At 48.5% G+C, this 25,495-nt stretch overlaps 1 protein-coding gene across 6 annotated transcripts in view; it reads left to right on the forward strand.

Moving 5' to 3' along the window:
- UBAC2 (UBA domain containing 2) overlaps positions 1-16,785 on the forward strand; it is a 189,865-nt gene extending 173,080 nt beyond the window's left edge. For all 6 annotated transcript variants that reach the window (XM_065533434.1, XM_074021327.1, XM_045377316.3 and 3 more), the window contains one exon: positions 15,586-16,785. In XM_065533434.1, the coding sequence (XP_065389506.1) occupies positions 15,586-15,693 (108 nt within the window). In that variant the 3' untranslated portion in view covers positions 15,694-16,785. The remainder of the gene's footprint in view (positions 1-15,585) is intronic.
- Positions 16,786-25,495: the final 8,710 nt, after the last annotated feature.

Raw genomic sequence — 25,495 nt, forward strand, 5'->3', positions numbered from 1 at the left:
AAAGGCCATTTTAGGATCAGTTTCATCAATTGGACTATGGATTGGATATTGGTATTACATGAATTTTACATTTCCAGGACTTGGTACATACCGACTGTGGTTAGGAAAGAGAATATTCTTGTTCTTAGAAAATACACACTGACATATGCAGGGAAAAAGCACCATGATGTGTGCAACCTGCTCTCAAATGGCTGAGGCATAATGTCTGTGCATGTCAGTACATAGTGTGTGATCGTGTGTATGTGTGACAGAGACAGAAAGAGAAAGCGGCTATGGCAAAATAACAGTTGGTGAATCTGGTTCAGGAGGAATCAAGGGTTCCTGGTACTATTCTTGGAACTTTTCTAAGTTTGAAATTACTTCAAACTACAACCTTTTAAAAAGCTATAAAAGAAAGTTAAGAGTGTTGCCATCATAACACTTTGAAGTTTCCTTCTGCCCATTGTTTTTTCTTCTCAGCAAACAAAACAAACTGAGATCAGCATTTCACAGCTGACCACACCATCCAGGCCATCGCCTCCCCATTCTCTGTCCCCAGAGTGAACAAATGCCAGGCACCTGCCTCTGTGGCAAAACTTTGTCCTCACTTTTTCCAAAACTCAAAAGGTGCCCCTGGGCAGGGATCTCATAGCCACCTCTGGGTTAGGCTGTGACAGGTGTTTTCCAGAGAAACCACTGTCATGTGCCCATTGAATTGATCCAACCCCTCCCGCTTGCGGCTTCTCCACTCGGACTGATGGTTTCAGCAGCTCTTCAGGATTAACAGGTGGAGTATGGAGCCACAGTTTTCCTCTTCTACGTCCACTAGAGAATTTCTAGACTAAGGTTATCCCCATGGATAAGAAAAGTCCAATAACCTGCCATGTGTAAAATCTTTCTATAACATGTTTAAAAAATAAGATACTGCTGTCAAATTCACTGAAAAGAAGTATCAAAATTCTGTTATATTACTGTTTACTTGATACAGCAGTGAGTCACATTCCTCATGGGGCAGCCGTTAAGATGAGGTATTTAAAGGTGATATATTTCTCAGTTTGGGCACTTCAGAAAAAAAAAGTGTCAAAAAGAGAGAAAAAGGAGTATGTGTGTGATTGAAGTCTTCAGGGTGGTTTTTTTTTTTTTAATGAGTCATTTTTCCTTGATCATCCCAGAATGACAACAGCGAGGTTACATATTGTCAACATCAGTTTAAAACAGCACTTAATTTCTTCCTTGTGCTGTGTTATGAGAAGTTGTAAAAACATGAGGGGTTGTTTTTAACATACACTTTCTTATACATTGATTTTCAAAATCTTGTTTTTGATGTTTCTTGATTATCCTGCAAACAGCTGTTATAAACCATTGTTGCCTTAAAGACGCAAGGTTCTTACTGGCATTATTCATTCTGCAGGCTCTCGGTGTTTCTTGCGGTGGGTACTATAGAGATTATAAAAGATAAAAATGATACTGTTCTTGCCCTCAAGATGCTTACAAAAAAAGTTTATAAATTTATATTTTATAATCTCTTGGCCAGTTTGTTTAACCGCTGTCTAAAATATTTGTTAATAACATGTTAAGATAGCTTGAATTAACAAAAGCTTTTTTTTGCTTAATTTTTCAGTTGAATGTTTGTATTTTCTTCATTTAAATATCAGAGCCATGTAATTTTAATGCATTGAGAAACTCAGTAACTTTTTAAGCCAAGAAAAATAGAAATGATTGAGTTTTTTCCTGCTGTAAACAAATACTTTAGGAATTTAGTGAGAGTTCAAGAAAACCTGGTAGACATGAAATGTATACCGTGTACTTTGAAAGCAGAAGATTCTAAGAAGAATGTGCATCCTTTAATAAATCCAATAATAGTTTGATAGCCATAGAAATCTTTTGCCACCTTTTCTACTTTTGCTATTTTTGCCATTATTAAGATTCAAGACTTTTAGTTCTTCAGAATCCACTCCCACTTTTTGGTGAGTAAACCCACGGCACCTCTGCCAATTCATCACCCCTCAGAAATGCCACCCCAGCCCCATTTAAGAATATCCCAAGAAAGAGGCTGCTGTGCAGGCAGGCGGTGCGAGGCTGGAGAGTGCCAAGCCACACAGTGCTGCCTGGCCTGCCAGCTAGATGGTCAGGATGGCGACAGCGACCCCCGGAAACCACAGGGCGAGATGTCTGCTCATGCCTTCCCTGTGCAGGCGTGCAGGGAGGAAGATCAGAAGAAAACCCCACAAGTTCCTACCAATTTCACAGAACTTTCCAAGTGCTCTTAGAGTTGAAAATAACATCTGGGGAAAGAGAAGTCTAAATTTGATGAAAGGACAAAGGTAGATAAAGTAGGCTGTGGGAGGAAAATGAAGGATTATGGACCAGCTAAGGGAAGCGAGGAGAAGACCCCCCTAATGCCCCCCAAAGACCACTGCCTGTCCTCTTCAGAATCCCCAGCATCAAATCCATAGACCCTGGGATTGCTTTTGGAGATGTGTAGACAAGCTGGGTGAGCTGTGGAATCAGTGACTGTGAGAAGCAGCCTTAGGACAGCAAGGTGGGGAAGCTGCTGGAGAAGGACAGGCGGTGTCACCAGCTCTGAGTCTAAAGGGAAAATGGGTGGCAAGAAGGTCCTGCCAGGGTTGTCCAGAGAAAGCTAGGCAAGAAAGAGGAGGAGGAGGAAGAAGATAAATAAAAACTGTTTGTCAACAACAATAGCAAAAATGCCAAACCAAAGGCCACTTGATAAAACTCTTTTGAGTAATCAAATGTGCTCAAATATCTGCTATCTTAGAAATAAGTATATCCAGGCCAGACATGATGGCTCATGCCTGTGATCGCAGCACTTTGAGAGGCCAAGGTGGGCGGATCACAAGGTCAGGAGATCGAGACCATCTTGGCTAACACGGTGAAATCCTGTCCCTACTGAAAAATAAAAAAATAAAAAATAGCCGGGCATGGTGATGGGCGCCTGTAGTCCCAGCTACTCGGGAGGCTGAGGCAGGAGAATGGCCTGAACCCGAGAGGCAGAGCTTGCAGTGAGCCGAGATCATGCCACTGCACTCCAGCCTGGGTGACAGAGCAAGACTCTGTCTCAAAATAATAATAAGAAGAAGAGGAGGAGGAGGAGGAGGAGGAGAAGAAGAAGAAGAAGAAGTAGTATATCCATTATTCCACCTCTCTCTTTTTTATTGTTCTTATTTTTTAAACAGGTATCTTTATACTGCTACAACTCATACTCAGAATTAACAAATTATTACATTTTTCTCATATTTTCTTCTGATTTTTTTAAAACCAAAGAGGGAGGTCGGGCGTGGTGGCTCATGCCTGTAATCCCAGCACTTTGGGAGGTCGAGGCGGGCAGATCACGAGGTCAGGAGATCGAGACCATCCTGGCTAACATGGTGAAACCCCGTCTCTACTAAAAATACAAAAAACAAAATTAGCCGGGCGCGGTGACGGGTGCCTGTAGTCCCAGCTACTCAGGAGGCTGAGGCAGGAGAATGGCGTGAACCCGGGAGGCGGAGCTTGCAGTGAGCCGAGATGGCGCCACTGCACTCCAGCCTGGGCGATAGAGCAAGACTCTGTCTCAAAAAAAAAAAAAAAAAAAAAAAAAAAGGAGGGGGGGAAACTCATCAAGCGTATCTCTTCTGAACCCTCCCAACGCTTAGAAAATGACTGTTAGGTAAAATCAGACAAGAAAGTTAAATAAGACTAGACCGAAGCTGGGACTTAACAAAAGGAAGATGGGCAAATTTCAGCTGCTTCTCTCCCATTCATGTCTTTCCTTCCTTTAGCCGACAGTGACCAGCTGTCTGCTCTGCACCAGGGCTAAGCGCTGTGCTAAGTTCTGAAAACACTGAGATGGATAAGGCGGAATGTCCTGCCCTGCGGAGTTGTGAGCCCAGGGCAGGGAGACAGGTGGACAAAGAGCATGTGGAAGTGTTCAGGTGCTGCTGAGGCCGAGAAAGGCCGTCAGGGCAGTGGTGTTGCAGAGAAGGGGCCTGAGGACAAGTACATTGGAGATGGGGAGCCACGCATGGGTGGGCTGGAGTGGAGGGGACTGGCGGGCCAGGGCACTGCCTGGGATTCTAGAAGCTGGACAGGAAGGAGGCCAGACAGGCTCGCCAGGGGTCTGATATGTGGCATGTGGTTATGCTCTAGACACTAAGGAACCATGCAGGATCTTGCACAAGAAACACCATCACTGGGTTTCCCAAGAGGATGGACTGGACACAGAGGAGGGGGCAGGTTATAGTCATATAATTTTCTCCATCCAGGCCCAGGAAACATGGCGCAACTGCCCAGACAAGAGATGTTACCATTTGGTGTATTAATATTAATAATACATTTGTAATGCATGTCAAATGACAGAATTACAGCAAATTTAGTGACAGATCTATTTGGCTCTTATTTGCAACTTACGAATTAGTGCGGCCTCCATTCTACAAAACAGAATGTGAGCTCCCGCCAGGCAGTACTGAAACAGTGCGTTTTGTAAGAAGGAAACAGAACAATAGAAAAATAACTGATAGGTTAACATTGAGTTACTTCAGGTTGCTTTTTTTTTTTTAAAGATTAAAGCAGAGGGGAGTTCCTTATTATGCTGACTCTTGTAGTCTGGGATCTCGTATTTTTAGAAAAAGCAGGTCTTTTTGTTTTGGCATCTGCCTGCTTCCTTAAAGTTTCAGTTTGATTATGTGGCATTTAGCACGAGTGACTCCATTTAGTTTGGTCTTCTGGTTTGTTGGCGCTCAAAACAATGGCCTCCCATAATTTTTGTTTAATTCACATGACATGTCGTGTGGATTCTGTTTATGTCTCTGAGATATCCATTAGCCCAAGTAGAGAGAATGGCTTTAAACCCACAAGGTGCTTTCACTCTTAGCTGATAAATAGCAAAATGAATTTAGTATTAGAGAATCTAAATCTTAATGAGGCTATCTCCTCTCTTCTCATCTCAGGAATCCTTACCGCTATTTCTAGAAAACCCACCTAAACTCCTAAAATATTCACCTCCTGAAAGCAGGGATCTAATATTTATTGGTTTCGAGACACACTTGTGCTTCTGCTCTGAGTAGCCAAGCATGGCAGCACATTGGGTATTGGGTTAGCCTCCCATGGTGTCTGGTCTCCCTGTGGACAGTGAGCTCCCTGAGGGCTGGGGCCAGGTCTGCCTTGTTTCCTACCCTATGAAAAGCCTGATACACATAGATGCCCCAGCATCGGTTGGAGAGGGGTTGAACACGAAGGCGTGGCCAGTAAACTTCCCTTTCAGAACTCTTGTTTTCACGTCAAAACTGTGCTAGAGAGTGGTATTATGCCAGGTTTTCCCACTGCTTACTCTAGTGGATTGAAAATGTTTTCTAACAAGATCCCAAAGTTAGATGTGTTACAATGAAATACTAGGTGGTACTCAAATAGCAACCAACTTTTGTGGGGTGTCTCATTCTGCTGGGTGCTCTGAGAGATGTACACAAAGGAGCTCGGCCAGCCTTCACTGAAGACCTGCTCCATACCAGACCCTGACGAGGCCCTAGACACACTTGGTCTCAAAGCAGCCCAGAGCCCTGGCAGGGGTATATAATAACCAGAAACCTGAGTTCAGCCAAGAGATGTGAAAGGAGGGGGTTCTGCAGCTCTCCCAAGGAAGAGAGTGGTCAGATGGGGAAAGGGAGTGGGGGCTTCACTGCCTTGCAAGGGTCTCGACCCTGCGTCCACGTAGGGGTGGGCGGCTGGTGCCGACTGGTAACCGGTGCCAGTTGCTATGACAGCAGTGGGTGAGGCAGGCCCAGCACATCTGGGCTCCCTCAACAGGGTGTGCGTGCTACCCTGCACCCAGTGTGAGCTCAGGATCGGGTGGGGACCGTCTTCAGGTGGGCATCACTTTTTGCAAGCGTCAGAATATGGGAAGTAAAAACCCAAAAAAACATTTGTTTTTGACGCGCTTAGCTAAAAGGGAAGTTAAAGAAAACCACACTCTAGTTTGAATAAACCAAGAGGAGTATTTCACTGAGGGGAGTTGCTAGAAATCTCATTGGAATGAATGTCCTATTTTACTTATGTCAAAGAGGAGTTGAATTGCAAGTAAAATACCAAAGTGGGATTTCATTTATTTTCTTTTCTCTTTTTTTTTTTTTTTTTTTTGAGACATGGTCTTGCTCTGTATCCCAAGCTGGAGTGCAGTGGTACTACATGGCTCACTGCTCACTGCACCCTCAACCTCCTGGGTTCACGCCATCCTCCCAACCCCGCCTCCTGGGTAGCTGGGACTACAGGCACATGCCACCATGCCCAGCTAATTTTTTTTTTTTTTGGTAGAGACAAGGGTCGCCCAGGCTGGCATTTTCTTAAATGAGAATTATCTTGAGGTAGTAGGGACACACATCCCAATCATAGAAGATGTTTAAAAATAAAAAATAAGGAAAGAGAAACTGGTACAGATTTATTTCCATCTCTAGGGTGTTTTCCTCATTCAGTGAGTTCTCTGAAAAGCACGTTATAGGGGAATGGATTCCATCTTGCTCCTTTGGAATACTGTCAGGTGACGGTGACAGTGCTCTTGTGGCAACGCCTATTTCTGTCACGCTCGTCTGCCTTGGTCAGCCAGCCATGCGGAAGCGTCACACCAGGGCTGGTGGAGGGAGGGCTGCTGACGCCTGTGGTTCAGGAGCTTGTGACGAAAGGCAGCTGATGGAGTCACGCCTTGCTCCATTGGGGCACCCTGGACACCTCCAAGTGGGTCTTCATCCTTGTGGGGGCTCTGGTGGGGCACCCTGGACACCTCCAGAGCAGGTCTTCATCCGCGTGAGGGCAGAGCTGGAGTTTGCTGTTGCTGCAGCACCAGCCACTCCCTGGTGTCCTCTGAGTGGCCTTATCTCTGCTCCTCACCTCTGGAAGTCAGGTTTCCTGTCACAGAAAGCAGGCTCTGGATGTTACATTTGGGGAATGTTAGTGTCTAGAAATAAGAAATAAGTAGATGTGGAAGACAGGAAAGCATAGCATGCTGGAGGTGAACCCAACTAGAGCTGGCTTCTCAATGAGGTTAGAGGAAGGAATCATTTTGATTTGGGGGCTAGAAACCAAGCTGCACTCTAATCTGATATTTTGTGGTGAGGATTTTTAGGCAGAAACTTCCTGTGATGTCTGAGCAGGAGGAAGGTACTGACTGTGCTCTGCGATGGAGAGGGAATGTTGAAAGAATGCCGTTTTAGAAAATTTCTTTGGGACATTTTTAAAATTTTCCAGACCAATGACTGCAAGCCCATCAAGCCAAGGCTGACGGAGTTGCAGCATGCTGCGCACGCCTCGCCTCGCCATTGCCTCCACTCACGCCAGAACATGAGTCTGTCCTAGCACGGTCTTTTCCAGAGTCTCAGTGTCCTCCCAGCATTCTCATTTTGTCCTCCACATGTTTATTGGTCACTTTTGATCTTCACGTTCAGCCTTCTCTAACCGGTGCTGGGCACGGGTGTGTCAGGCTCTGTGTTGGGAGGTAGCAAGCCAGACCTGGTGCCCGCCCTCAGGGAGCTCACCATCTGTGAGGGAGACCAGATCCATGCAAGGCCCTAACCCAGTACCCAACTCATGCAAGTACCTAGTGCCAGTCCTTAGAGCAGAGGAGACCGTCTGTAAATACTCATTCCTGTACTTGAACAACTTGACATCAGGAGATTTTACATTGAAACTTTCTCTTCCTGTGGATGTTAGATCGGATCAGGTGCTCGTGGTGAGTTCTGATGCTTCTCATCCCAGTAGCTGAACTACAAAGACAGGAAGCAGCCTGCAGAGAAAATGAAATAGTTCAGGGTTTCAATGTGAGTTAATGTGTGTTGTGGCTAAAATATGATGCTTTCGATAGGGAGAGAGATGGGCTGACCATCTATAAATACCATTATTTATATAGTCATCAGAGGTGTGTATTTGCTAAACTTTATAAATACATAAAGTGTTTCCAGGAGTCACTAGAACAACACAGGCTTTTTGTTAGAATGTTATGCTCACCATTTAAAAAGATTGCTCCTGTCTTTTTGACTTCACTAGGGCACACCACACACCTGACCCCGCTGTCCTCCATAGGATAATAGTGGTCCTGAGAGGTCATGTTTATTGAGGGCTTGTCATGTGCCCATCACTGTTCTGGGCTTCTCACATGCATCCCTCTCATCTCCCAAACTGCGAGGAAACAGAGAGCCAGAGCCTGGTCCCCTGCATGTGGTCACACGGGGCCAACTCCAGAGCTGGGGTCCCCCTGCCACCCGGCGCTGGAGGCAGACCTGAGACAGCATACAGTCTCCCCTGCATTTTTATTTCACGGAAACATGAACCTGGTTTTCTTTCCCTACAATTGAGTACCCCTTATCCAGAATGCATGCTGCTCTAGTCCTTCAGTGAGCCCATCACACATTTTCACCATGTCGTCTGTAGACACTTTTTCTGCAGTGTTAACATCATCTCCATCATCACTGTTGTCACAATCACCTTGACTCAACCATCTCAGCTATTTCACCATGGGTCAATTGATGAACAGCTGGAGCCCCCTTATTGATGTTAAAAACTTCAATGTCTGGCTCACGCCTGTAATTCCAGCATGTTGGGAGGCCGAGGTGGGCAGATCACTTGAGGTCAAGAGTTCAAGACCAGCCTGGCCAACATAGTGAAACACAAAAACACAGAAATTAGTGGTCGTGGTGGTGCATGCCTGTAGTCCCAGCTACTTGGGAGGCTGAAGCAGGAGAATGGCTTGAACCCAGGAGGTGGAGGTTGCAGTGAGCCAATACCGCGCCACTGCACTCTAACCTGGGTGACCCACTGAGACTGTGTCTCAAAAATAAAACTTCAACATCCACTTCTTCCAGCTTACTGACAGACTCCAAAGGTATATTTTTTACCTGTTTGGAGGTCAGACATCATTTTATCCTCACTTGACATGTGGAATCCTTCAAAGTCACCACCTCGTTCATCATCATCACTGAACATAGCAGAGGCCAGAGATTGTGCCAGGCTTGCATAGCTGTGTTTTGAGTCACTGTGTTGCATGCATTGGCAACAGCATGTATGGCATCCTTCACGCTAAACACCTCTTGAAAATCTTCGTACCCATTCATTGCTGCTAGCATGTTGTTCAAGAAGATACTTTTATATTTATCTTTCATTGATCTAACAATACCTTGGCCACAAGGCTGAATGAATGAAGTCACATTTGGGGAAAAGTACATGGCATAAACATTATTTTTGATGAGCATTTCAGCTGGAGGATGAACGGAAAAGTTGTCAAGGAATAACAAAATATTTCAGTCATCATCCAGCCCAGCTTCCCTCCACTGAGCACAAGCCACAGGTCCAAAATGTTTGTGAGACCAATCAGAAAAGATACCCCTAGTTAAACATGCCTTTTTGTTAGCATAATGATGGTCTGGTAAGAAATTCACTCCTTGAAAACAGCAAGGACACAAGCTTTTGCCTGTCATGCAAGTTTACGCTTATGCATGCCTCTGTGCTAGCGCATCCCAGCAGATTTGTTCTGCCCTTGATGTCTTCAGTTCCTGGGGGGCTGTCGCATCACCTGTAGTTTGTGTCCTTCTGGAACAATAAACCAAAGCAGTGATTCCATCAGCATTATAGACTTGTTCTGGCATCAGATTTTCGTCAGCAGTGACCTCGGCAAACTCAACAGTGAATTTCTCTGCTGCTTCATGATGCTTTATCACCACATTAAAAAATTTAGTTTCATGTTTTTTCTTAAATTTCTGCAGCCAACATGTTGAATATTCATAGTTCCCTTTCGTTTTCGGTTCATCCTGATAGATCCTTGCTTGTTTCCTGACCCACATAGCATTAAGTGGCAGGTGTTCGCTGCAACACCAAGGGAATCATCCTCGGTACATGATCAGGATCTTCATTTTTAGCTTTATGCAGTGTTCCTCTATTTTTCATTAATTTCTGTTTACCACTTTTAGCATAGAACTTCAACAGTTTATCCTTCTGTTTCTTTAGGTCCTATGGTGGTCACTCCAACTCCATACTCTCCTGTAAGACATTTTACACTCACACTGCTCTCCACTTTCTCCAACAGCTTGACTATCTATAGCATAGAAATCTTTTCTTATCACTGTTACCCAGAAGGGTATCTGCAGGCCTTTTAGATATTTTAACAACATTTTTATAACACAGAGCAGAAAGTAAGCAAAAAGACACAGTGAGTGATGCACGTGGGATTTGGCCCCATGCAGGGCATTGTGGGAAGCGTGCCCACTGGCATGTGCTTGTGTGGGGGAATCAGGGCATGTGCAGAAAAGGCACGTCACAGCTGCAGGAGGGTGAGAGGGTCTCTTTTCCCTTGGAGACACTGAATAAACTACGTGTGGTGGCCTGCATTTTGACTGTGGCCCATCACATGCGGTCAGGTGTGGAACTTTTTCCATTTGTACTGCCATGTTGGTACTCAAAAAGTTTCAAATTCTGGAGCATTTTCGATTTTGGATTTTCAGATTAGGAATGCTTAACTTGTGTTTTGCTTACCTGACTGCACATCTGCACAGGCCTCGATTTCATCTTTCTGTAATTTGAGCACAGGAGTTGATGCTTCACATGCTAAATAAGCTTTCCCAGGAGAGACTGTAATGAGATGGGCGGGGATTGGGTGTGCTGGGCTTCTCCAGGCAGATGAATAGTAAGAGCCACAGCAGTAATAGTGTCCGCCAAAGAGGCCTATAGACAACTGTTCTTGTGTTGCTAGTTTTTGCTCTAGTTCTTACTGTCTATATTGTGAACCACTGAAACTACATAGAGAAAGGACAGCAGGGACCACTTGGCTAACTTGCAGGGCTGTGAGCACTGCACCGCACCCCTCCACTGGGGAGTATTGGGTAAGCACCCATCGGAACACCTATCCCCTGACCCTCGTCGTCCTTGCTGGCTGGTTGTCATCGCATACCCAAGCCGAAGCATGCAATTTCAGTTTGCCATGAATGTTTCGTTTTGGACACTACAGGACACTTTCAGGTATCATTTCTTAGCATAATTGTTTATTCTTTTTAAAGAACTGTGCTAACATTATTGCTACTTAGCAGTTGTTTTTAATCTGGTGAAAATACAGGTCAGTGGGCAATGAAAGTTCTCCTATCACACTTGTCTTCTCACCCATAAAAATTGCATAAAGCTCTGAAGCCAGCTTTGGCTAAAGGAGCATGATCCACCCCTCAGAGGATGAAGAGCAAACCTGCTGCAAGCTTGTGACAGCAGACACTCTCTTCTGCCAAGAGTTGTGAAAAGCCAGTCTTAGTTGTCAAAACCAGCACCACATGCCGGGCGCGGTGGCTCACGCCTGTAATCCCAGCACTTTGGGAGGCCGAGGCGGGCGGATCACAAGGTCAGGAGATCGAGACCACGGTGAAACCCCGTTTCTACTAAAAATACAAAAAATTAGCCGGGCGCGGTGGCGGGCGCCTGTAGTCCCAGCTACTCAGGAGGCTGAGGCAGGAGAATGGCGTGAACCCGGGAGGCGGAGCTTGCAGTGAGCCGAGATCGCGCCACTGCACTCCAGCCTGGGCGACAGAGCGAGACTCTGTCTCAAAAAAAAAAAAAAAAAACAAAACAAAACAAAACAAAACCAGCACCACGGCACATGTTGTTCATGTCTGAGAGAGAATAAACTCAGAAGGAAGTCTTGTGCACATGGAAAACTTTTGTTCTTACTCTAGGATGTCACCTACATGACTTACAACCCAGCCCAGCCATCCCAGACCTAAGGTCTTCTTCCCTCTCCAGGGCAGGGCCTGCGTGCAGTCCGTGCTGCTGCCCTGTCTTGGTGGCCTGTGTGCAGCCTGCCCATCCTCTGGATTCCAAACCAAATGCATCATCAGTGGAGGGAGAGCTCAAGTGCCAGGTGGAGCTGTGGCCTAAGGTCACACTTCATCAGTCCAGATTATGAATCGTGATTTGCCAAATCTCCAAATTGCTGAGTGTGGACAGCAGATGGATTTGTTTCTGCTGACTGGGTGCAGAGAAGCAGCCAGTCCTCAGCTGTGCTTGAAGTACTACAGGTAGTAGTAAAAGTAGCTTTTCCAAGCCATTTAAATAAATGTCATTAAGAGTGGCCAAGTTGTTTGGGAGCCATGGCATCATGGTGGTGGATAACAGGTGGAAGGAAGGCAGGCCACCTCCCATTTGGCCTGAGTTACCTCCACCAATGACAGTGGTCCTTAACTGGAAGTAACTGGAGGAAACATCATACAGGTTATTTCAACCCGAGATTGGAAAGACCACCTTGATCAGAGAGAGTTTTCCTTCCACGTGATACATATCCAACCTGAGTCCTCCAGCCCCTCTCCCTGCACGACCTGATGGAGGCTTGAGAAAGCACTTGGCTTGAAAATGTTCCTAAGGAAAAGGAAAGTGTGAATTCTGAGAACCGAATGGCAGAATTGAAGTTTCACGTCTGGCAAAAGCCAGAACAGATTATTATCAAATAGATGATTTGTGAACGTTGAAAAGACAGCTGTGGCCTAGGACACCAAACCAATGCCGTTGGCAAGATGTCACCAAGACCTTTGACAACATCTCATCAGCTTATGAGAGACGTTGGTGACATGCAGAATGGATAATGATAGCGCAATAAAGTGGGTTTGAAACTGATTTAAAATGTTCATTAACCCCTTGAACACAGAGTTCTGGACTCTTTGACCTGACCTGTTTGACATTTTCATCAATAATAACTTGAACGAAGTTGTAGAGGTTTACTAATCAAATTTAGGCATGATGCAAGTTTGAGGGAGATGATTAACAGCAGATAACAAAACTAGAATTGAAAAGAATTGATTTTGGTTGGCTGGAAAATGATCAGATGGAATTTAACAGAAATATGTACAGTCCTAGACTTAAAAGGTCAGGTAGGATTTGAGAGACCTGACTCGAGAGCATTTTATGTGAAAATTCCTGAGTGCTTTCAGCAGGCCCAGCTTAACTGGCCACACCAGTGATGCAGCTCCTTACACAAGAGCGTGCACAGACACACACACACATGCACACTCCTCATGCATTCCTCTGCTCTCATTGAAGCTAAGGGCCCAGACTGTCAGAGGGCAGCAGCCTCACTGCTCATTGCCCCAGTGAGACCACACCCATGGTGTCACACTCAGTTCTGGGCACGGTGTTCTGAGATGGTGTGCACAAATGCGAGGGGACTGGGCTGAAAGGAACTGGATCCTGAAACACAGGAATGAGCAAAGGCAGCCACGGCCCTCATACTGGGAGTTCACAGCGGTGGGGAGAAGCTATCGCCCCACACACACAGCTGCAGGGAGCCCAGGACAGAAGGCAGTGGGGCCATGAGGACTTCACTCTGGGAGCCTTCTAGTCTGGGAGACATGGGAAAGGGCAGGGGCCCCAAGACTCACCAGGGGAAGAGGAGTCAGCAGGATCAGGGCAGAGGGCAGAGACGGCAACAGGCAGAACAAGCTGCGGTGCCCACAGGCCAGGGTGGGGGCCGAGAAAAGCCAGTGGTTGAGGGAGGAAGGAGAGGGCTGTCACACCCGCAAAGCGCTTTATGTAGGAAAAGAGAATAGGGTTGTTCTCGGTTACTTCAAAGGGCAAAATCAAGAGCTGTGGCGTTGTGCGAATGGCAGCTCGTGAGAGGCAGAACGCCAGGGTGGCAGCATTCTCAGCCACCTGGCAGCAAGGCCAGGGCACTCAGCCACAGCTGATGTGCATATGATGCATTAGGAGTGTGCATGTGTGTGTGTGTCTGTGCACGCTCTTGTGTAAGGAGCTGCATCACTGGTGTGGCCAGTTAAGCTGGGCCTGCTGAAAGCACTCACGAATTTTCACATAAAATGCTCTCGAGTCAGGTCTCTCAAATCCTACCTGACCTTTTAAGTCTAGGACTGTACATATTTCTGTTAAATTCCATCTGATCATTTTTCAGCCAACCAAAATCAATTCTTTTCAATTCTAGTTTTGTTATCTATTGTTTTGTTATCTATACCACTCTCTCCTCTGGCGGGAAAACAAACTAGAAGGTTTCTGGCTTCGCTGTGCGCTGCCCACCAGCCCCGGGCAGCTGAGCGTGAGTCACCTCAGGGTACCGTAGTGTCCCAGGTGCTGGGCTTCTTGCTGCCCCGGGACACCCCTCCCCACCACAAGGCGTGTAGAGGACACCTAGCAGCCCTTCTTAGCTTCCTAGCCAGGGCTGTGCGTCTGTCCCTGTGCTAAGGGTTGAAAGCAACGTTCCAGGAAGAAGCACACTCAGTGCGTGCGTTTGTAAGCCTAGTCCTCACCCACTGAATGGTCCCATGACATGGGCAGCAGCCCCCGTTTGGAAAAGCCCTGGCTGGACTCCAGCTTCTGAGCAGTGTCCACTGTGTGTCCCTGTTTGCCCTCAGCTCTTCCCTAAGGCTTTTGGGGGAGGAGGCGTCTGGGTGTCTGGGCCTGCGTGGTCACTGGGGGGTTCCCTCCCCGACCTGCCTCTCTCCTGTCTGCACCTTCTTCCTCACCTTGCTGGGTCCTTGGGTTAATTTTGCTCAGAATATCCAGAGTTAGCCACTAGGCTGCGGGTGAAATGGGATGGAAAGGAAGAACAGCAGGCTTTCTGGAGCCACATGCCCGTCCAGTCCTCCAGCCACCCCATGCCATAGTCCCCACTCACACACCCCAAGTACCCTGAGCAGGGGGAGGGGTGGCAATACTGGGCCCCTTCTCTTTCCACCATGTAACACCAAGTAGCTCGCTCTCTTTCGGAAAAAAAATTGGAAACTCTAAGTCCTCAGGTGAACCCACAAAAGCCTCTTTAATGCGCAAGTGACTGAAAAACTCAACATGTACAAGACTGTTGACTTTTACGAGATGTTATTGCAAGTGCAGTTTAATATAAGTACAAAAAAAGTATTCCTGTGGCAATCTGGGGCCATGAATATTTTTGTAATACATTCTTAATTGGGAAAAAAGGTTGCAAATAAGCTTTAGTAACACTGCCGATTTCGATACTGGAGACTGCCTGTAGAGAAAAGTACAGGAAATCTCCATATGCACAGAATCAGGATTTGTGGTCAAAAACAATGCACGCCTGCTCCTCTCTGCTTCTGGTGGCTTTCGCTACCTCCTTCCCTCGGTTGCTGCCCCAGGCTCAGCCCCCCTTTGCTGCCTGTGTAAGCCCCAGGCTGCGAACGGGACAGCTGTTAAAAGTAGTCCAAGCACCCAAAGGCAGGCAGTTCTGTGGCAGTGGCGCCAGGAGTGTGATGCCAGGGCTGAGCGTGTGTCACCGTCATAGGGAATCACATTTGACGCTGAGGTGTGTGGCCTGGCAGTGAGCCCGGGCAGCTCATGCTGACCTGCTCCCAAGGCCTGGTCCCACTAGGCCACTTGACCCTCAGGAACCCTATGTCTTCGTCTGTAGACTGAGGGTTACATGCGAGAATGCATATGTATCAGCTACCCCTAGTAAACATTGAAAAATTTGTACCTGGTGTAACTTTTAAGTATCAGATTCCATATTGAAATGAAAATGGTTTGTTTGTAAACAGTTTTGACCTTTGCCACATGGCTCACGTGAGGAACATTTGGGGCCCAGGGATAAGCAGCAGTGTCGTCAGCGCCCTCAGGTTTCTGGGTTTTCTCTGCCTGCAGGTCGCCCGGCTCATGGAGATGGGATTTTCCAGAGGTGATGCTTTGGAAGCCCTGAGAGCTTCAAACAATGACCTCAATGTCGCCACCAACTTCCTGCTGCAACACTGATGGTCCCAGGCCAACACTGGGACCGGACCGGCCGCCGAGTGACAGTGCGTGGTCCCCACCATCAGATCAGCCCGGGGACCGAGCATCTCTGGTGCTGATGTTCTTGTGGGAAGAGGGAGGTTCCACCACACCCCTGCCTTCAACCCCAAGACTGTTGCCATTATAGTATGGAAATAAGTTTGCCATTACATTAGCATGTATTTTCTACCTATATTTTTTATTGGGCATTTTCCCTAGGTTGGAGAGTCATCACTCGTTTTGAATGGGTTTAAAATGCATTAAAATGGAAGATTTCTGCAGGCAGTTGAATGGCACTCCAGATGGGGAATTGCCGTAACCCTCTTACTGTAACGTGTCATCTCCTGCGTTGTGATGGGGAGAGGGTGATGTTATTTCATAAAGGACATGTCAGATCCTTCTTCATTGACTTTTTCAGTTACTGTTTCTTCTCTCAAACTTGTTTTCAAATCTCTTGGGAGTGAGGGAGAAACGGGGAGCTGAATCCTCCCCCGAGCTGTTCCAGGCCAGGGGACTCCGCAGTACCTTCTCCTATATCTAGTAACAAAGAATGGTGATAACCATGCACTGGTTCAAGGTTCTGGAGTTCTCCATGAAACTTGGGTTAATTTTGCTCAGAATATCCAGAGTTAGCCACTAGGCTGCGGGTGAAATGGGATGGAGAAGAACAGCAGGCTCTCTGGAGCCACATGGGCTGACTAGGGCACTCTGTGGCTGGCCTGGCACGGGCTCAGCCCGGGAAGAGGAGGAACGATCCCTTGCCTGCCCCGTCCCTGTGGCAGGGCTAGCTGCCTGGCCCTCTCGGCTTGTAGCCAGTCAGCCCCTCTGGCAGCAGGTTCTCCTCAGGGCTTAGGTCTTGAACCTGTGGCGGCAGGAGGCAGGGCAGACTGTGGAGGACGGGATGCAGGTCGGGGAGAGGGAAGGCAGGGGTGGACCGCCCTGAGCATGAAAAGACCCCAAGCAAGTTGACTCTTGCAATGTGCAACTGTTATGTTCTGCAAAATGAGCAACGATGTATCAAATTGATGCAAATTTAGATGTTGATACTTACAATAAAGTTTTTAATGTGTTTTACTCTTCAGTATTTTTCTGTCAGACTTGTACAAGTAAAGCCTTGTTCCAGGCTATGCATTTACCAGTCAACCAAATCCTCCGCACTGCTCGTCTTTCTTCAGAAGACTGAGTGCTTGTTTGAAGTGAGTGAAGCGCTTTTGTTCCTGTAAGTAGCACTGCCCACAGAACACCCCAGGTCAGTAGCATTACCTGTGGAAACCTGGAAGCTGGGTCTCACTGAGGCTGCCTGGGGCCACTGAGCTGCTCAGAAATGGGGTCAAGGTGACTTTCTTGGAGCCCCGCTGGTCCCACACACAAGCCCCTCCTTGAATCTGAGTTGCGCCACCTCAGGTTGAAAGGAACGATTGACGGTGGTGGATATGTCCCTGACCTCGTTCACTAACCAGGCCTCATTCATCACCTGAGAGGGCTGAGCAAAGCCATGCGGGTCTGACCTCTGAGGCAAACCAAAACCCACTCTCCGTGTTCCCCGTGCAAAGGGGCACAGGCAGAGAACAACCAAAAATACACCCCTCCTGCATGCCACCCCTTCAAACAGCACCTAGCCAAGTAAAACCAAACCACAGCAAAGGTCTCCCTTGGAGACTGGGGGGCAACAAATAGCCCCTTTGCAAGTAGCTAATTAGAGGCCTCAGTTCACACCTGCCAGCTGTTCTTGAGTGTTTGCTGATCAGGATTCCCTTGGGAATGAGATTGTATTTTGGAGACCTTTGTCCTGCCCACGGGCACCTTAGTGACCCTCTGTGTCGGTTGTTTACAGAGTAGAGGATTGAGGACCTAAGTAGTGGCAGAGCTGGGAGACAACTACAGGCTTGGTTTGTTCTCTTTAGTTCTTTGAGCCTCTTTCCCAGTTCCTCGCAGCTGCCAAGACCTCACCTTTGCAGTGGTGGCCCGTGATTCTCCATCCTTGTCATGCAACTGCCAGGCCACTCTCCCTCCATCACCACCTTCTGGACAGTCTCTCACACACACACACACACACACACACACACACACACACACGTCTACCTTTTCACGCTTGGCCATGTTTTCTGTCTTACTGGGGTTCGCGTAGCTCACGCACTCTTGCTTCCTGCAAATATTGACACAAAAGCATTGACACAGGCATTCCCGGCAGAAGTCTGAATACCTGAGAGCTCCCCCACCTCTTGTCAAAACACTGGGACTCTTCAGACTGATGGCACCCGCGAGGAAGACCTGTGGAGCCATGCCAACCAGAGGAGGGCGCCAGTGAGCCGCTTGACTCAGCTTCCTAAGGTCTAGAAAAGGTTTAGCCTTTTGATTTTGTGCACACGGTAACAGATTGGGCTTAATTTTCGGGTGAGCAGATTTATAGATTGTGAAATGAGAAAAGGAGGGAAGATTGTCCATAGTGACCCCTTGCTCCTGACATTAAGGAAAGCCTGCCTGTAAAGTTCCAAATCATAAAGCTAGAGTGAGTTTGGGTTAGAAAGGTGGAGATGTTAGGGAAATTGAGTACAAAATTGTGAACACACTCCAGTGTCATTTAGAATATTCTGTGAGTCCCTGAGTTTATGTTCCTACAGTTGTTCTTAAGTTGAAATGGAAGTGTCTAAACTATAGATTTAAGAATTTTATCAGGCCGGGCGCGGTGGCTCAAGCCTGTAATCCCAGCACTTTGGGAGGCTGAGACGGGCAGATCACGAGGTTAGGAGATCGAGACCATCCTGGCTAACACGGTGAAACCCCGTCTCTACTAAAAAGTACAAAAAATTAGCCGGGCGAGGTGGCGGGCGCCTGTAGTCCCAGCTACTCGGGAGGCTGAGGCAGGAGAATGGCGTAAAAACCCGGGAGGCGGAGCTTGCAGTGAGCTGAGATCCTGCCATTGCACTCCAGCCTGGGCGACAGAGCGAGACTCTGTCTCAAAAAAATAAAAGAATTTTATCTTAACCTGAGGGCTTACCTGATATTTAATTTGTGAGAATCAGGAGTAGTTTCTTCACTTCCAAGTTCCCCTAACCAATAGCCAATAGTGTTTTTGTAAAGGGGTGGACCAAGAATGCCAAAATGGGCTTTCCAGCTCAGACTAAAATTCCAGCTCTAAGAGTGAAATCTTACACGTGATAAAAATTGCCAGAAGCATGTGAATTTATAACCTGCCCATATAGCCCTGTCTGATGCAGAAACAACCCCACTAGCTACATTTGAACAATGCCACGAATAGACCTGGGATTCAGGTAGAAGGGATGGGGGAAGTGGGCACTGGATGTTGGAAATCAGTCTGAACAGAGGCGAGGACTAGAGAGCCAAATCACAAGTCCTGCTCTTGGGATAATGGAGTGAATCAGGGAATTAGGAGAGAGGAGGGCTGAGGATGGAACCCTGAGGAATTCAGCATCTGGAGAGGAGGAAGAGGCAGAGAGGCGGCAGGAGGATCAGGAGAGGGCAGCTCAGGTGGGGATGTGGGAGAGTCAAGGGTTGGGGACGCTACTGTTGGGAAGGGCAAGGGCAAGGGCCGAGTGGTGGTGGCTTCCAGAGGAAATTTAAGGACCGGTGAGAAGGTGGAGGTGGGGCACAGGCTCAACAAGGACACTTGGCGGAGGGGAAGGGGAGAGCCAGGGACAGAGACCATGAGATCCAGGCCCAGAATGGGGTGCAGTCACGAGCCACGAAGTGGGGTACCACAGGAACGAGAAGCATGCTTCGTTCAGTCCCCTGGACCTAGAGGAAGGAGAAGATGAAGGGCAAAATGAGGTGCGAAGGCAAGGAAACTCCTGTCCTGGAGTCTTTAGCTCCATAATAGAGGAGGGCCTGGGGGCTAACAGAGCGGACGGACATCTTCAAATGAGAGAAGCATGAAGGATCTACATTGGCCAGAAACAATGGCTTTGGCCCCTTTTTTATTTTATTTTATTTTATTTTTATTTTGAGACACAGTTTCACTCTGTTGCCCAGGTTGGAGTGCAGTGGCGCCATCTCGGCTTACTACAACCTCTGCCTCCCAGGTTCAAGCAATTCTCCTGCCTCAGCCTTCCAAGTAGCTGGGATTACAAGCACACACCACTACACCCAGCTAATTTTTGTATTTTAAGTAGAAAAGAGATTTTGCCATGTTGGCCAGGCTGGTCTCGAACTGCTGACCTCAGGTGATCCGCCACTTGGCCTCCCAAAGTGCTGGGATTACAGGCATGAGCCACCATGCCCGGCCCTCTTTTGTTTATTAACTGCAGTGTTGTGGTCTGCTGAACCCCCTGCTTAATGGGAATTTCAAATATCCTAGAGATTTACACAATGCCAAGAAACTAGCTGGAGTGTGTAGGTCCCTGATAGCCAGTCCACAATTCCCAGGGAAGTTGATCGGTTCTGTGACCTTTCTGGAATGTTCTGTGTGAGCTGCCCTGGGAGTCTGAGTAGACTTGGAGTGGGAGAGAAGAAAGGAACCTAGGTATTGGAGGAGGAGTAGGGGAGAGAGGTCTGCAATAGGAATCTCCCCAGACCAACACCAGCAAATTGAGTTACGACCCACCATAGTCCTCACCCGCACACAAAAATCGTTTAGGGACAGGGGGCTGTCCCCAAATGGCCAGACCCACAGATTCCAGGGCCTCCAACTTCACCACAGCGAAACAGAAGCAGCAGCAACAGTCCTGCATGACCTCCAGGCAGGACTGGAGAAAACCTCCAGCATCGCACTCGGCCCAGGCACAGGGGACTCTCCCCAAGCTGACCGCACCCTTGCCCAGCTGCTTCTCCCCAAGGGTCTGTCTGTTCTGAAACACAGGGGGCTCGCAGGTTCCTAGAATGCTGGAACTAGAGAACATTTATCTGGTGTAGCCCACCTCTTCAGCTGAGGAGACAGGTCAGAGAAGGTGCCAGGGTAACTCGGCCGGGGTCCCAAGGGCCATAATGGGCTTGAGGCCAAAGTCAGCTCCCTGAGCCAGGCCTGTCCTCAGCCCTCCTCTGGCTGCTTCGGGCCTCCCCTCAACCTAGGCAGTGGGAGGAGAGCAAGAAGGTCCCCAGGGTTGGCCCTCAGACTCCTCTTGGGACTGTCCTGCTCCCTCATCCCACCCACACCGCACCCAGCATCACCCACGGCTCCTCTTCAGGCCAGCCCTCATTGCCGTCTGCACAAGAGGGGAGCCCGGAGCGATGTGGCAGTGAAACACGGGCCCGATTCTCCCCTGGGGCCAGCGTTTTCTTCCAAACCCACTACCTCTGCCTGAAGCTGTGTCCGCCTGGCTGTCACCACAGGCAGAATGGGAGACTCGGGCCTTGGAATCAAAGGTGCTCTCCTGCCACGCAGGATGATGACCCCATGACATGCTAAAGTGGGCTTGTGGTGACACAGTGTCTCCTGAGATTCAGCTTGCCTTGAAGACAATTCACCTTTGCAAAGGTGGCCAGTTGGAACCTGAGCAGAAAGCTGGATTTGCTGTTGGGTTTTCCCCAGAGGATGTGCAGCCATGGAGCCTTTGCACACCACTTTGCCTCCACCAAAGACAGACCCAGGCTCAGGGAAGCATGGAGACTGCGGATATCAGGCAAGGCCTGGGAGAGCTTCCCTCGCTTCTGTCCAGTGTGTTCACCAGCCCACTGTAAAGGGAGGAGTTGCCAGAGGCTCTGGGAACACCAAAGGCAAGGGCCCCGGGAGGTGGTGGCAACGGGCCCCGGGGACTGGCTTCTTGCTCCTTGGGAGCCCAGGGAAGCCACTTCTTCCCCTTCTGATCAGCCCTGCCCCATCAGAGATGGCTCTGCTCCCCGGTGGGAGAAGCTCCTGCCATCCTCTGCCTTCCCCTGTCCCTAGACAATCACGTCAGAGCCCACGTGATGGACTTTTCTGTTTAACAAGGCTTTCAGTGCTTCATGGGGCTATAGGCAGTTTTGCTCTTTTGCTATCTTGGCAGTTCTGTGTACAGAGTTCCTATCATACGATGCTAATATGATGTTAGACAGAAGCACCATATTATATCCAGAAGCCGATCAGCCTAAAACTATCTATGCAGATTTTGTAAAACCCACATTTGTGTCACCTATGGCTGACCCCAGTTTTTCATATGAATAAAGCTGTCGGAACCACAGAGGATCTTTTGCAAAATAGGCAGTGTCTTTGGAGGTGGGCCCCTACTGTGCTTCAATGTGCATCAAGATGAAGGTGATATTAACTCTTAAGGCCTGTTTAAAGGAGGGGCGCATTTGTTTTGCTTAAACATAAAAAGTCTAGCAAATAATTCAAAAAAACCAACCCCCTTAACACAGTGAGAGCAGCCAAGGCGAGCCCTTCTCCAGCCCTGGGGGAGATGTGATGAGGCTCCTACTTGGAGATCACCCGAATCTGTCTGGGCGACAGAGCAAGACTCTGTCTCAAAAAAAAAAAAAAGAAGAAAGCCAGGTACTCACTCCTAGCCTGTCTTACTCCTGATTATGTGAATGGCCGTTTCAAATTATGATATTTCAAATTATGAAATTTCTAAATTCAGAGCTCAAAATTACTTCAGAATGATAAAAGAGGCCAGGCGCGGTGACTCAAGCCTGTAATCCCAGCACTTTGGGAGGCCGAGATGGGCGGATCACGAGATCAGGAGATCGAGACCATCCTGGCTAACACGGTGAAACCCCATCTCTACTAAAAAAAAATACAAAAAACTAGCCGGGCGAGGTGGCGGGCGCCTGTAGTCCCAGCTACTCGGGAGGCTGAGGCAGGAGAATGGCGTAAACCCGGGAGGCGGAGCTTGCAGTGGGCCGAGATCTGGTCACTGCACTCCAGCCTGGGCAACAGAGCGAGACTCCCGTCTCAAAAAAAAAAAATGATAAAAGCAAATCAGGATACAGTTGCCTTGGGGGAAGACAGCGGGTAGGGCTGGGGCAGGGCACCCCAGGGCTTCAGAAGCTCCAGGAGTTTGAATTTCTGAAGCTGGGTGGAGGTACAGGGTATCTGTTTTACTGGTTTTTAAATGTCCTACATATATCCTGTATGTACTCTTCTGTATTATGATGTATTCAATCAAAAGTTGAAATTCTCCAAAGATAAATTCTCTCCCCTCTTTGATCATTTGCCAACTTCGTCCAGAGATTCCTATACACTCTTGGACCCCTTTTCCCTGGGAGAGCTCCAGAACTCTGGAGCTGGGTGGACAGGCGTGTAGACCAGGCAGCATGGTGCAAGGGATTCCAGCCCGGAGCCTGAGCACCGAGAGTTGGGGAGACTCCCGTCTAGGACAGCCTCTGACACCGCTCCCCTCCTTCCGTGTGAAAGCTCTGTTTCCAGCCCCTGCTGCGGCCGGGAGAGGGCAAAGCTTTTCCTCGGTGTTTACCCACGGATTCTCACACTTTCCAGATGATTCTTGTTTGCTCCCAAACCTTATCCCTCCTGTTCAAGGCTTTTACCTCAAGGGGAGAAGTAAGGACATTGCGGCTGTCACCCAACAGGCCACAGAGATGAATGAAGAGAAAGGGGTGGCCTTCACTTTGCAGACCTCTTATAACGCAGCCATCAAACACACTGGGACTCCAGGCAGAGCGCCCCTGTGCCCTGAGGCTGCATGGCTTGGATGTCAGGGCCTTTCTGTAAGATGGGAAGACGCCCTGCTCAGCTCCACCTGCCTGGAGTGCTCCCGTGGAGGGCGAGGGAGATGGGGAGTGTGGCTCTGTTTCCTAAAATGTCAAATGCTGAGTTTGTGGCATATTCTTAGTACCACTGGAAATACCAACGAATAATAAGTTAGCGTCTGATTTTGAAAGTGAATAATAAAGATTTTGAAATGTCTTTAACCGGCTGGCCTTGGAAAATGTTCCCACCAAGCGGGAAAAGATTCAGGAGGACAGAGGCGCCCTCCCCAGGCACTTGCCAGCAGTGCCATTGTCTCTGCACCCACCACCTCCTCTCCCCTGAAAAAAGGTTTGTGTTTAAAAGGGGTGCTTCAGAAGCCCTCTGTCCATCATCTCCTCCTTCCTCCTCTGAATCTCCCCCTTTGCCCTTGTTACTGACCCTTCCCTAACAATTTCTCTGGTTAAAAAAAAAAAAGAAAAAGGACCAGGATATGGTTTGGCTTTGTCCCCACCTAAATCTCATCTTGAAAATTGTAATCCCCAGGCCGGGTATGGTGGCTCACACCTGTAATCCCAGAACTTTCGGAGGCCAAGGCGGGTGGATCAGCTGAGGTCGGGAGTTCGAGACCAGCCTGACCAACGTAGAGAAACCCCGTCTCTACTAAAAATACAAAATTAGCCAGGCGTGGTGGCACATGCCTATAATCCCAGCTACTTGGGAGGCTGAGGCAGGAGAATCGCTTGAACCCGGGAGGCGGAGATTGTGGTGAGCTGAGATCATGCCATTGCACTCCAGCCTGGGCAACAAAAGTGAAACTCTGCCTCAAAAAAAAAAAAAGAAAGAAAGAAAGAAAAGAAAAAAGAAAATCGTAATCCCCATAATCCCCACGTGCCTAGGGAGAGACCTGGTGGGCGGTTCCCCCAAGCTGTTCCCACAACCGTGAGTTCTCACAAGAGCTAATGGTTTTATAAGGGCTCTTCCCCCTTCGCTCCTCACTCCTCTCTCCTGCCACCTTGTGAAGAAGGTGGCTGCTTCCTCTTCACCCTTTTGTCATAAGTTTCCTGAGGCCTCCCAGCCATGCAGAACTGTGAGTCAATTACACCTCATTCCTTTATAAATTACCCAGTCTCACATATTTCTTTTTTTTTTTTTTTTTTTTTCTTTGAGACAGAGTCTCACTCTGTCGCCCAGGCTGGAGTGCAGTGGCCAGTTCTCAGCTCACTGCAAGCTCCACCTCCCGGGTTTACGCCATTCTCCTGCCTCAGCCTCCCGAGTTGCTGGGACTACAGTGCCCGCCACCTCGCCCGGCTAGTTTTTTTTGTATTTTTTAGTAGAGACGGGGTTTCACCATGTTAGCCAGGATGGTCTTGATCTCCTGACCTCGTGATCCGCCTGTCTCGGCTTCCCAAAGTGCTGGGATTACAGGCTTGAGCCACCGCGCCCGGCCTTCAGGTATTTCTTTAACGACAAATTCCTTGAAACAAGTTGTGACGTGTGCTATCCCGATTCTGTCAGCTCCCTAACACCTGGCCTGATGCCATGGCCCGCTCTCGGGCTGCTGGTAACCCCCTCAACTCCATGGCTGAAGCCGCGGCCTCCTGTCCTGGTTCCCCCACCACTGCCTCTCTGTCTCTCCTGCAGCTTCCTCAGCCCCTTCCCTCCCCATGAATGTTGGTGCTCCTGGGTCCTTTCTAGGCCTCCGTGCTAGCCAGGGCTTTTGACTCTCTGCATTCCAAAGCTTTCACATCTTGGGGCCTTACTGACCCTGGAGGGACAAATCCTGTACCCTGGGGCCAGCCAATCCCTAGAGACAGGAAAAGGCCTGAAGGGAGCACACTGTTCAGAGACAAGGCAGCCAACCCAATGCCTGCACCCCACCTCCACCACCCGTCTGAGGCGTTCACACTCCAGGCCATTATGCCCCTGCCTTTGTCAAGCAGTACCAGGTACCAGGCCCCTGAGGACAGCCCCTCTGCCCCAGAGCCTGCATGCCCGCCGCCGCCATTGATGCTTCCCCTGAAAACCACATTCAAGGCCTTGCCCATGCTCTCCTGACCCTCCCTCTGCCTGCTGACCAGCCCTGGTGCTCCCCTCGCTGGCCCCGGGCGGCAGGGTGTGTCCCTCTTCTTGGGAGCTGTGAGTAACGAATTGTCTTTTTAATGGTGCTCAGAGGCTCATCTGTTGGCCTCATCATACATGAGT

Source organism: Macaca fascicularis, chromosome 17 (assembly GCF_037993035.2).
Source record: "Macaca fascicularis isolate 582-1 chromosome 17, T2T-MFA8v1.1".
NCBI lineage: Eukaryota > Metazoa > Chordata > Mammalia > Primates > Cercopithecidae > Macaca > Macaca fascicularis.